The 13,761-nt window shown below is 40.0% G+C and overlaps 1 protein-coding gene across 3 annotated transcripts in view; it reads left to right on the forward strand.

Annotated features, from left to right (window-relative positions):
* Positions 1–13,761, forward strand: part of LOC124409302 (netrin-3-like) — a 121,802-nt gene that overhangs the window by 55,048 nt on the left and 52,993 nt on the right. For all 3 annotated transcript variants that reach the window (XM_046886837.1, XM_046886839.1, XM_046886838.1), the window contains exon 2: positions 10,522–10,710. In XM_046886837.1, the coding sequence (XP_046742793.1) occupies positions 10,522–10,710 (189 nt within the window). The remainder of the gene's footprint in view (positions 1–10,521; positions 10,711–13,761) is intronic.

Here is a 13,761-nt window from a genome sequence, read left to right on the forward strand (position 1 = left end):
TTTGATTTGTGTTTTTTTTTTTTTTTTTTTTTACACTCATGTATCTTGATTTTATATCTTTGAAAATCGCTACTTCTTATCGATTGGTTGAATGAAAAATTCTTCGATCTAAACGATTGTGATATTCTTCACAAACGTTACGAAGATCGAAGAATTTCCAGTAAAATATCTCGCTTTTTCTTAAACAAAAATTGAAATTAACTGCTCCGTTGACGGGTAAAAATTACTTTCCAAATTTCGTTACAATTGTCGAAATTTTTTAGAACAAGGGTTAAAAAAAATTCTCATCACGTGTCTTTTTTTTTTTTTTTATGAAGAAGTTCTCACAATATTCCAAATCCAAAATCAGAGTTATATAAACTAGTTCGCACGTATAATAAAATATAGCCGAGAATGCGGCAATGGCGGAACTCTTTCTCTGTATTTTTCATTCATTTTCTCGCTTCGATTTTGACTCATCTGTAAAAAATCGGGCCCAGGGCGGGTCCGTCTGAATTATAACAGGCCCAATTTGGGCCGCGCGGTCACCTTTTTCTATCCCCTCGACTGCGTTCTATTCGGTGGAGAAAAGAGCAGAGAGAAAAAAAAAATGAAAATAAAAATAAGTAATAAAAGAGCACGAACCAATTCCAGCTTCCCGGGCAATTTAACTCATCCTCTCTCTCGCTCTCTCTCCTCTCTTTCCTTCTTCCTTTATTTTCCGCACAGTAGGCGAACCTTCTTAAAGTCAAACCGTTTGAGATGATGTCCTAAGATAGTCGATGCCGGGACGACGAGCATATTTCTCCTCTCCTCTCAGGATATTTTTTCTCCTTGTTATTTTTTATTGCGAATTCCTTATTCCTACCCGTCGCATTATATACCCTCGACCCTAAACCACTGCCACGTCTATCTATAGCATCGCTGCTGTTTTCTTTCCCCCCCAGACAATTTTCTCTGCAACGTCCGCTGCGTAAGCCGTGTCTATATACATACAACCACGGATAATATATATTATACGTACGTACGTGTGCAATAGAATTTTTGACTGATTGAAAACTGCACGCTCTGAAACAGCTGATGAGAGGTGCAATTTACTTGGTTTGAAAAATTAACGCTTCTGTTGAGTGAACAGACGGTTTTTTTTTTCTCACTGCGTCGAAAATGCAAAGACATATTTACTCGTCTACACGGTTTTGTAAGAATCGAACGGAAGTTATTTGTTTCGTAATTGTCGAATCGTTTCTCAAATAAACTGAGTAAGTGTGAATAAATTAGACAGGTGAAATGATTGATCAAATAAAAATTTGTAGAATTAATATTCGCAGAGTAAAACTGTTTTTGGAAATACATCCAATAGAAAGCGAAATGTTGAAAAATTATGAATAAATGTGAGTATTTCAAAATTATCGAGCAATATGCTTCTATCGTTGAAATTTATGAGTTTCCAAGCTTATTTCACTTAATGCTAACAACAAGAGATATATCCAATTTTTTTCTATACGCCTAACATATTTCACAATAAATGGCGACTTCTGAATTACGCCTAATTTTTTAGACGAAAATGAGCAAAACAGAGACTCTGCATTTCTCGCAACACCTTCGTTTTTTCGTTACAGTAAATGAATTTAAAATGGGTTAAATTTCACCCTAACGACCCTTTCAAATAAATAAATATTCTTTCTTTGTTAAAAAAGAAAGCTACGCACCTCTAATCACGACTAACTCTCTGCCGAATTTAGTTGACAAATAACAATGGTTCACCTAAAAGCCCGAGAGTTTGGAAGAGAAGTTTGACTCTGCATGACGGTGCAGAAAAACGTTGCTCGATCGTCTTCGGTGATAAATATCAGCACTTTCGCAACATCCCTGATATAATAATTTAATCATCGATGCTCACGCCCATACGAGAAAGATATTACATAACCAGATTTATAAATTCGTAATATCCTCCATGACGATAATCATCACTCACGTGTAGCAGATCAATTCCGACCAGCTGATTGGACGCGGGTTATAAAATTGGTCCATACCACCGTTGGTTCGGAATAATCTCACTTTCGTACAAGGATCCATGAGTGTTTTTTTTTGTTTTTTTTTCATCTATTACAGCCCGGAAGCACGTGGGTTGCGATTCACTCCCAATTAACGCTCGGCCCTTTCGACTCCGAGTCGATTACACCAGGCAGTAAAAAAATGTGTGTCAAGTACGTGCGCGGGAATCTATCAGGCCACCACTCGAACCGCCTTCAGGCCCCTCAAAAATACGTGGCTGTATAATTTGATCGATGCAGACCCGTTGACAGGCTTAATGGACGCAAAGTTGATCGAGTCCAGCACAACTGCCTGCAGCGTTCAAGAACGCGACTCGAATCATTTCGTCGAGCCCTGCACAATTCGAATTTCGTTCCGATTGTCACCATGCATGAACCTACGCCACATACCCTTGTCAATCACACTACGTACCTACTACAATAGATTCGTCACACCATCTCGTCAATTTCGCGCATTTCGTTCCAGTTCTTGGCCTCCAGGGTCACTTCAAACCACTTCGCATGCTGGGCGAAGATTTTCTGTTCTCCTTTTGCTCTTCCAGTGCCGGATTATCAGTCCAAATGGTCACAACTCAAACTAGTCCTCGTCTGGCCAGTGGCGAAAAATTTATGTTGGGTCTCGAGAAGGGTGCTCCCAATGATCTTTCTCGTTGATCAAGTCATAGTTTCGATCTTGATCGTTTGGAATTTGACCTACAAAATTTCTTCAAACCACTTCGCATGCTAACATAAGATCAGTCCAAATAGTCAAAGTTCGAAGCGGTTTTTTGTCCGGTCAGTAGCCAAATATTTGTGTAAAATATACAGAAGATTCACCACAGAAGTCATCCATATCATGAAGTGACGGTTGTGTTACTGGTCATTTGGAACTCGACTTGTACGATCACTCCAAACACCTTCGCATGTTGAGCCCAGTTTCTCTGTTCCTTTTCCTCTCGCAGTGCCGGATTATCAATCCAAATGGTCAAATCTCAAAGTTTTTCAGACTGGCCAGTGGCGAAAGCTTTATGTCAGGCGTCAAGAAGCTTCGACGATGATGGAGTGACAGTTTTGATCTTGACCATTCGGAGCTTGACCTGCAGCACCAAGCCAATCGGCGATAGTTCGACGAAACCTGGAGTATAATTGAGCAGAGATGGAAAAAAGATGCGGACAATGCGAGAGGTGTTGGCGATTGGACTTTGGTCGGGAAGACTGATGGGTGACCCGAGGTTAATTACACACTCAACGGGGAGCCGAGAGGCCCAAACTCTTCATCCCTCCTTCAACACCGGCGAAACGGTGATGGAATGAAAATTCTCGTACGGTTTTAAAAATGCGCCGGTTCTCTTCTCGCTTCCTCTTCTTTCTCAGTCCATCTTCCGGCTCGTTGATCCCCTTCTCTTTCTCTCTCTCCAGCTTTCATCGAAAGTCCGAAGGCGATCTAACCGCGGGGGCGTTTTGTAATTAATTACACGTATCGATGCGATCGTTATCGGTCGTCGATCTGGATCCTCGTATAGCTGGGCCTCGCGATATCGATCGGTTGATTTATTATTCGCATAATTATGGGAGATTAATTGAAACTATTGTCCAGCGTGTGTTATACAACCCCGGGTGCAGACCCGAACGCAACACATTCAAACGCCGAATTACCCTTAAGGCCAACGAGATAAACGCTGGATTATAATTTCAAAGTCGATACCATCTGCGCTTCCACCGTTGCTTCAACCATGCGATCAGCATGTGTTCAACGCATGATTCGACCGCTATTTGTACTATCAATCGTTATTTGCTCCTAACTCGCAGCGTTATTATGATTCTCTACTGTAAAGTACTTCACGAAAGAAGCATTAATTTTTTCACACAAATAAATGATCGTTTAACGAAAATGCAGTTTGAAAAGAAACTCTGAACCCTTTTGAGGGTCCGCAATGTTTCAGCTTTACAATTAGAATATTTCTCTCCATCTCACAAGCGTGAAAATATAGAGCTATACTGTCGTCGTAATCAGTTTACGACATCACGCAAGGTTCACTATGTGACTAATGGCTAATTAAAAATAAAGTAAGTGTCAGTAACTTGGAGTACTTGAACACGATAGTGTTTCTCTGTTTATTAGATCAAAATCTAGCGGCCGTTTTATGGCGTTGATTTCGTTCGAGCATTTTCAAATACAGTCAAGCCTTGGACTGCAGGGTGATATTGGCTTGTGGCGATGACGGTGGTTACAGTTGAGATGGTTTGGACCATGACTCGGATATGCCGGTCACAGCAGAGATGAAAAAAGGGAAAAAGGGACCGAGATCTGAACGTATTTCATACACGCTATCACGCGAGGTGAGGTGTGGCAACTTGTACCGATAGTACCTCACGATCCAAGGTCTATTAATCACCGTTACGAGATTTCAGTATGGTGTACCGCAGCTGCACGCGTGCCTCCATCCGTGTAATTTATATTTATGTACACTCGATTTTCTCCCTCCTTCATTATGCCGTTTTTTCCATTCACTTTAATTTCATTCTCGAACCGCATACTTTACACAATTTGGATAATACGGTATTTGTGTATGGAACGAATCTGAGTGTTATAGAGTGGAAATTTGAGATGTGTGGAATAAGGGTGGTTCGTCGGGTTACGGAAATGACGATTGAGGCTCTTCAGATTATGTCGTGAATTCGATAGAACCTTTTTCGCCCAGCTATCGCAATAACTCTGATAAAAATTCTGGCATCTCTGAAGTCAGGTGGAAATATGATCGGGAACTAGTGATTGGAAAAAAGTCACTATAAGTTACCTGAAATCGCGTGAAGTTATCAGAATTCATGAACTCTTCAACCCACTGGGTTTTCTTTTCATTACCGAAGCTGTCGATATGTTCAAGGATCGATTTACCGATAAAATTGAATCTCGGATGTAGTCTGTGATGCGGCTTCAAGTTCTTCCAATATTCGCTCAAAGTTTCCAATACGACAGTTAAGATCTGTCTGAGCTGATAGCTGGTTAATTTCGCATCAAGGACGGTTCAATTAAACCGTCTTATACTGTCGGAAATAAACGAGGCATGCATCTCGCGACGAGATAATAAATCTGTAAAAAGCGTAAAAAAGATGGATGAAGAAAAGTGGTTAGAATTAGCTAGAGAAAGAGGCGAAATTTATCGGACTGGTACAGTCCAGTAAAAAAGTGCTCAATTGAAAAGAATCATAGAAATAGGCTAGAATTGACAGCTGAATTCAGTTTTATCAGAAAAATAATCCTCTTGGTTACTTTATTTATAAAAAAAGCAGAACAGCACGATGTCTAAAAAGTTTTCGATAATTGGGCTCTTTTTTGTATCTTGATGGGAGAACGTTTGACCAAATTAAACTTGATTAACTTCACATGCACTTGTTCAATACTTATTTCGTAATCCCTTCGTTTGGATATCGTTGTTGCCAAAATGTATCCTTGCTATGTTCTCAATTACACCGGCCGCGGCAGAAGCTACATCTTAAATTACCGAAGAAGTTATTTTCCACATCTAATACTGTAGCAGCGCTATCAAAAAGCAACTCCGTAACCTGTTTCGGGCGAATAACTGAGCCAGATATAATTAACAGGTTCTTTCGCACAAAACCGATTTGAGATTGATGAGTATCTATAACGCAGTAATAGGGTGTGTTCGAGGATTGCCAGCGCAGCTGCATCCCTGATCACCATCGCACAGCATCCCGAGATAAGTTATTTACAAGGGTTGTTTTGGGCCCGGAATCCAGGTAGCCGCAATACTACTCCTCGAAGTTTTTGGCTCGAGTGATGTTGGTTGAAATTTACCCGGAGGAGCGCAGCGGTATCTGGATATGTATGTCTCTGCATACGTGGGACGCGTTACAAAGCAAACTCTTCAGGGATACGCCCCATTAGAAGCTGGGACCTCGTAGATACCAAATTAAGGAAAAATTCCACGTAGCATCGGTTAATGAACTGATTTTAATTTTAAACGGCCCGCACGATGTGTCCGGAATAACTAATCGAACCTCCACAGCCTCTTCCTCTCTTCTCCAGGCTTCCGAGACGTTCACCACCAAACGCACAGGGGAGCCTTTAGTCCCTTCTCTCCCCTCCTTTCTCTTCCTCCCTCTACTTCGCATCGAAACGAAGAATTTTATCTCGACTGTGGGAAATCTCGTACAAATTACTCGTTTAAGATCGGCTTAATTATTGGGTCAGGCGTTTTTTTTTTTCCACTTGCACATGATTCCTCTCTGCACGTGGGCCATGGTCCCCTCTCCTTCCGCCATCTTGTCATAATAATCTCGCCACAAATTAGCACCAATTATTTATACCGAGATAAGCTTGATATTAATTAATTTCACTGATACAACCACTAGAGAGAAAGAGATGCAATAGAGAGAGAGAGAAAGAGAGACAAAAGACAGTTCGCTTTGCACCTGGGTCCAGAAGGGGTACCACGGATTCTGATATCTCCAGAGCTTCGTTGGTGGCCCGTCTCTTTTCCCTCCGCCTCTTCGCCTCCGTCTCTTCTTCTTCTACTCGAGGTCTGGTATAGGCATTCACATTAAACCTGGCGCTGTTCAGTGTCTTCGGCAGGAAAAAAGTCCGAAGGATCATTGTGATCGGGGCTGAAACTGTCTGTGACGATCAAATCTGTTCGTAGAAAACTGCACCGCAATCTCTGACGAACTCTGCAGCTGTGCAATCAATTAAATGGATTGGTCTTCGATTTAATATGGAGTTGGATTGCAGGGTCGTGACCTTGGTCCAATGTCTAACCTGGCACCAAGTTTCCGGGGAAATTTACCGGCGGCAGCGTTCAAGACGCCTCGGGTAATTTATTTATGTACGCACGTGTGGGTAGATAGTGCGTGGGTTGACCGTAAGAGAAGGGAACAGGGGAAGAGAACACCTGTGCCGTTAATAGCTTATTTACGCTTCAGTCCTCCGCCGCATTTCCTCTCTATCATTTTCTTCATCCTTTCTACTCTTCTCATGCGTTACAGGCTACACGGCATTTCCAATTCGCGATAAAGTCTTGAACGGTTAAATTTCTGGTCACGATCCTGTGTCGAAGACAAGACAAAAATGGGGTTCAATTCTTGATACGTCAACGCTTCTTTTTTTTTTTAAATCTTACTCCCATGGTATTGTTCGTCTCTTGAGTTGTGAATCTGGTCTCGAAAGTTTTCCTTAAACTGAGTAGAAACCGGAAAATTGGTTCTTTTCTCTTTCAACGTGAGACCACTTGGATGTCACCTCAAATTTCTTAGTTAAGGTGCGTATGTTTTGTGAACTGAGTTGAGTTTCGACTCCCCGGGACTTCTTACCGTAGTATCCAACTGTTATAAGATTCCTCGAGGGTATTCCTCGGTTAATTTTTTAGGGTAGACTGTAGCGGCGTGTAGACGCGAGCGAGGTGCGGAGGCTTGGTGGCAGGTTTGTTTTATGGTTGGGGAGACCTCCCTCGGAGATTCCGACACCCTCGGCACCTTATCTAAGGGGCGTTTTGTCTTAACGAGCCAACAGGATTCCTACGTGACCAGAAACTCAAGCCACCTGATATAAAGGTTGTTTCGATCTACGGCAGCAGAAGCTCACCGAGTTGTCCGGGGCAAATGGAAACCGAAAGTGTCGTGCTCTCTTCTCACGACCATTGCAAAACCTTATATCACTAGCCGAAAATACTCGAGAGTATTTTAGTATACTGTATAATACTGAACACATATAATATCAAGGCCGAAAACATTCCGAGGCGCGGTGTTCACCGCATGTTGTTGGAACACAGAGGAATTAAACCCGGGCAAAGCCTGTTCGAGTGACGTGTAATTAGAGGATAGTTCCAGTTCAGCTCTCAATTTGCAAATGTAATCCCACACCGCGTTGACGCTGAGCCCTGCAACGAAGCCGCTGTGTTACGCTGATTGTTCCCCTGGGAATCTTCGGGAGAGAAAGAGAGAGAGAGAGAGAGAGAATCCACTCGGCCGTCTCTCCTCCTCATCCCTTTTCCATCCACTCTCTCTCTCCGGCTGGACTATGCCGGGCAATCTTCTTCAGGAATTAGGTATCACCTATATACGACGAAAAGCTCATTCGGACACCTCACACTTTGCCGTTTACCCCTCTCTTCCCTTTCCCCAGTCCTTCCCCGCCCTTAACCGTCACGTTAACCCATTTCCGACCTCTCGACCCTTGCAGGTAGTTCGGTAAATTCATTTCAAGGGGTTCGACACACTCGACGGATTTAGAATGATGATCTTCAAGATTTCTCACGTTCCGGAAACAAACTTTGACAAATGAAATTTTCGGAACCATCGTGCTGACTGCAAATTAGTGCTGGACGTTTTTTATTTCACTTTGGATTATGCAGTGGCGGTATGTTTTCTCTATTTTTCTAATATCGATGCTTGACAACCGAACCATCGAGTAAGAAAAAGCTCCAATACAATTTTGCACTTAGAATAATCGTGTGAAAGATTTAGTTGTTAATTGTTGCTCTACTGCCAACACGTGTGATCAGTTAAAAAATTGTCGAATTATCGTAAGGGTTCTTCCACAACGTTTTTAAATTTCTTGCTGATCAATTATTTTGACGAAAAGCCGTGATAATTGTTCGAATCGATACTTCGGCGCGAGCATTCGGTAATCGGCATTCGATAGGCTACAATTAGACGAATTACGGCATGTCGAATAGGTGCTTGAAATTGGTGGGTATCGATCCTTCGAATATGTATTCCGTCGTTGATACACAAACTCTTTTTAGTCACGCCGCGTCTCTTGGCCGGACTGAAAATGATCGGAGAAAGAGCGAAGCGGCATCGATTTTTATAGTTTGTAACAAGCCGTGATTAATCACTAATTACGGTGATTGATCGGGTGGTTAGGTCTGGTCTGCTTCTACCGTCTTCCAACTCTTAGGCTGGATCCTGTCGGTACAATAAAAAAATAGATCCTCTAGGAATTTGAAACGAATGATCCGTTATTAGTGGCTGAAAAAAATGGCCTATTAACAACTCGAGAGAGCCGTTTACCGTCGGCTTGTTGTTATAATTTCATAAATCTAAGTCCGGAGACTCGAGGAGCTGTCGACTGGCACAGTCACCGATTGATCGAAACCTGAACAGATATCGCAACTAATCCAGCAAATATTGACTTTTCGTTAGAGGAGCACCCTCTCGACCGTCGTAAATCAAACATGATAATGAACCGGCCCGCGTAGGCAGCTTCTTCTTCTTATTCTCTTCTTCTTCTTCTTCTTCTTCTTCGCTGGGCTGCGATGACAGAGAGCTAAGAACCGGATGGGTGTAGCTCGCACTGTTTGCACTTTGCTCGAGGAAAGACAGTGTCTTGGAGAAGAACGATCGAGGAACGCGTGCTTTACAAAGCGAACAGTCCGACGCTCCGTATACTAACGAGCTTCCTATACGCCTCGGCTGATTGTTTTTAACCACAAATTTGAACACTGGTTAGTGTAACGATACTCATTGTCAGTCAGTCAGTCTGGAGATTAAAGAAAAGCTGAGAGCTTTGAGGGCGGCTGGACTTCTCGACTTTCAAGTTTATCAGACGGCTAAAAGGTGTCGTAAAGCTTTCCTGATATACATACCCGTTTCGCAGAGTTTAGGTTCTCATTGTCAGTGAATTATCAACGTTATTTATCTCATGTTGGTAACGAGGTGGCAATCATTATGCAAGAATGGCTTACACTGATTATTATTACATTTATTATAGTAATTACAGGAAGATTACACACGATTACAGAGATTGTAAAGATTTTTTGAAATTACAAAAATTTCAATTATTATTAAAGATTACAGACAGATTTCAAAGATTACAAAAAATTACAAATTATTATAGAGATTACAAGAATTGCGAAAATTATAAAATTGCACGGATTACAAAGAATACAGAGAGATAGTGTGTGATTATAGTGATTACAACGATTACTGGAGATCACAAATATTACCTGAGATTACATAGAGATTGCAAAAAGATAACGGAGAATACAAGAGATTACAATGAGTAAAAAAGATTACAAAGAATACACGAGATTATATTGGTAATCAATAGAAGTGAATTGGAGAAAATTCGAATAATACGAGTTAAGATATCAACAATTCGAGAAAAGTTTCTGTGATTAGAATGTTCCCATTAATTACATCTACTAGTTCTAGTAGTCCGATTAATTTCCAATTACAAAACGTTTTCTCGAATAGCTAGCTATCATAGTTAATTGCGTTGTTCGAATTTGCTCTTTGTCAGTCACCTGTATCATTTAGTAAAGGTGTTGTCTCATTCTGTCACTGCTAGAGACGTTTTAAACACTTGTTTCTCTTTCAACTTTTTATTCAAACAGTTCAGCGGATTGATTCTCCAGAATCACCGCCTCCAACTGTTCAACACAAACTTTTCAATCCAGTAAGTTGGTTTTCACAGCATTTTGGAGAGGATGAGATGAATCCGACCAGATTCCGCAGCTTCTCGAACTGACCAATCTCCTTTCCGTTTCAGCATGCAACTGCAACCTCCACGCGCGAAAGTGCCGATTCAACATGGAGCTGTACAAGCTGTCGGGTCGTGTCAGCGGCGGCGTGTGTCTTCAGTGCCGACACTTCACGGCTGGCAGACACTGTCACTATTGCAGAGAAGGCTACTACAGAGACCCGGCAAGACCGATCACCCATCGGAAGGCCTGCAAACGTGAGTAGCCCTCCTATTTCCGGTATAATTCACCGCGTCCATCTCGCCGTCATAGTCGTTAAACCGACGGAATTCGTCGCTTCCAATATCTCGGTTCTCCTTCATCTTCCCGCCTCGATGCATCTCTTCATTTTCTTGGTCTTCTTCAAACGCACGCGGTTAGCAAAAAGCGGTCGAATGACACGGTTTTTTGCCTGCAAGCACACCGTCTGTTCTCGCTTCTCCTCCTCTTTACTCCTTCCCTACTTCCATAAGCTTTTCACATAATAACTTAAATAAACGGCTCAGTTTACGGACACAGAAGCGCAAATATTCTCTCATAGTTAGCGGGGCGTCGTTAATTCTCGACACAACTACAATAACGACTATGCTAAGAGAGCACGGATTTTGTAACTCGTCTGTTGATGCACGGTTCTTTACGTAGGGGCCATATGTACCCCGGTATGTACACTCTGGAACATCGGCTCTGTATACCTTGATACCTTGATACGTGAGAACACGCCGCTTCGTCACGTTCTTCTCGTCTTTCATAACCGTATAAATTGCAGATTCATCGCCTCGTTTTCATCCCCCATTTTTTTTTTATCTTTAATCTTTGCTATTTTTTCCCTCGGCTTTAGTTCTATTCCTTGCTTTTCTCATTCACAGATCAAAAATGCAAATTTGAATAAAACATTTTTTTCGTATTATAACTTTCAACTGAATTCGCGACAAAATTATGTCCAATATTTTTCGAAACATATCAAAAGAAACGAAAATCATTCATTTTAAAAATTTGACAAATATCATTTCTAGTTTTCCTGCCACCTGGTAAAATATTTACGTGAAATTATTGAGAATTTATTTTGAATGTTTTTAAATTGTTTTTAAAACATTCTTGAAAATCGTTTCAAATTTCTTGGAATGTATCTCGAGGCGGACGTAAGCTCGGTAAAAATTTTCAAAATTATACGGGGATTATGTCCGTTTTCTTTTCAGATCTCTGTTTATTTTAACCTTCCATAAGGGAGTTTATTTACGGCCGATATATAAGGCTTTTAAGAGAACTATACCTATCCGTGTGTGTATAATATACGGGAATGACATCGCCCACGCGAAGCGACTATATGTCTATGGGGCCATGCGTTTATACCTATGTGTTGCACAATATGCGTATTCAGATATTTCAGGACGTTGGTGAGTGGAATATCAATAAATACTTTTGGGTAATTTGGTTACGAAACGGTCACAGATTTAGTTTTAGTTGTCATATTCGTATGTATGAAAAAAAAAAAAAAAAAAATGGTTCATTTCGAAGAATATGTCGATCAAATATGGCGAAATGCCGAATTAATGTGGTGTCAGTTAATAAAACGAATTATTGCTCTGACTACTTGTTTTTTTAAATTAAATATCATTAATTTGAATTTATAGAGCATTTTTTCGACACATGTGATCACCATATTCGATAAATTCAATAAATCCTTCGTAAGATATGATGATTTACCCAAAAATGCAAGAAAAAAGGACTAAATTCACGAACGAGATGTTTGATATTGATTGATTTTTTTTTTTTTTTTTTTATGTAAAATCGTTTTAAAATAACTGAAAGTTTTGTAAATTCGTTCAGTTTCAACTTCACGATAGCTACTTTTTTTTTTGATAGATAAAATCGTGATTTATAAAATTTTTACAAATAAAACATTTGAAGATTCCGATGTGACAAAAAAAAGTATTTCACTAGAGTTGTATAAAACTACAGATTTCTGAATAAAATGAGCAGTCACAGAGTATAACCGAACAAAGATTTTAGATTTTTATCCATTTTAAAACGATTCCAAATGATGAATTAATATTTTAGCTCCTTTATATATAGTTTTAGGATTACTTTTTCTTGCATTTTTAGATAAAATTATTCTAACCCATATAAATACATCAATTTTATAAACATTTAATGTGCATTTAATTTGGCAGTCAAAATTGCTTCTCGACCCCTTAACTCCATCTGGTAATTTACACGCGTAACGAGAAACGACAAGTGATAGGAAGAGAGATAGAGAACGCGAAAAAAAAATAAAAAACAGAAGCAGGAATACTTCAACTTGTACCCACGCAGACGGACGACTGTGAATACTTCTTTTTTCCTTTAGTTTATCCTTTTTTTTTCTCCTGTAATAATATTTTTTTCTTTAACTTGTTTCATTTTTTACACACCTGTGCGAACGAAACACCCGTGCGGTTTGGAATTTAACCGCAAAACGTCTCGGCGTCTACACGACGTCTGGTAAAAATAATTGAGGCTTTGATTCGGGACGTAGACTCGGTTACAAATGCAGATTAAATCTCATTCTTTTCGTCACGCCCTGTAGATGAGTGTATATATAACTGGTATATAATGGTGTAAAATTGCCGTGCGAACTTCTGTGCTGTCACCTTACTCGGAACATGATGCGTTGCATCGATCGTAACGAGATTGTGTCGATTACTTGTATGCAATTTCCCCCCTCTTTTTATTCTTCTTCTTCTTCTTATTCTTATTCCTTGCTGTTTTTTTCTCATCACAAGGAAATAAAAAATTAGAGATATATGTAATTACAGATAATTTGTTCTCATTTTAGAAATCCTTTGACATTTTGAATGTAAAATTTTCGATCAAATAACTGTGGTATTGTAACGGTTAGAGGAACAAAAAAAAAAACAAAAAAAAAAAAAAATCCGAGGAAATTTTAGGCGTAGATTAACTTTTTTTTGGGGGGTGATTCACAGCTTTTTGATTCACAGAAACAATTCAACAGATTAAAATAGAATTCTGAAGTACGAAGTTCGTGAAACAAATTCTGTGGTACGATATATTTTCAATCAAATCCCAAGATATGATAATTTTTAATAAAATTCCGATATGTTTTTTGTCAAATTTCGAAGCACGATATTCTCGAACTAAATTCTGAAAATTAACGTCTTTGAATCAACTCACGAAGTGCGATGTCTTTCAATCAATCTCCGAGGTACAATTTTTTTTTCTAATCAAATTCTGAGGTACGATTTTTTTCAATCCAAAATCCAAAATACGAT

This window comes from Diprion similis, chromosome 8 (assembly GCF_021155765.1).
Source record: "Diprion similis isolate iyDipSimi1 chromosome 8, iyDipSimi1.1, whole genome shotgun sequence".
Lineage (NCBI taxonomy): Eukaryota > Metazoa > Arthropoda > Insecta > Hymenoptera > Diprionidae > Diprion > Diprion similis.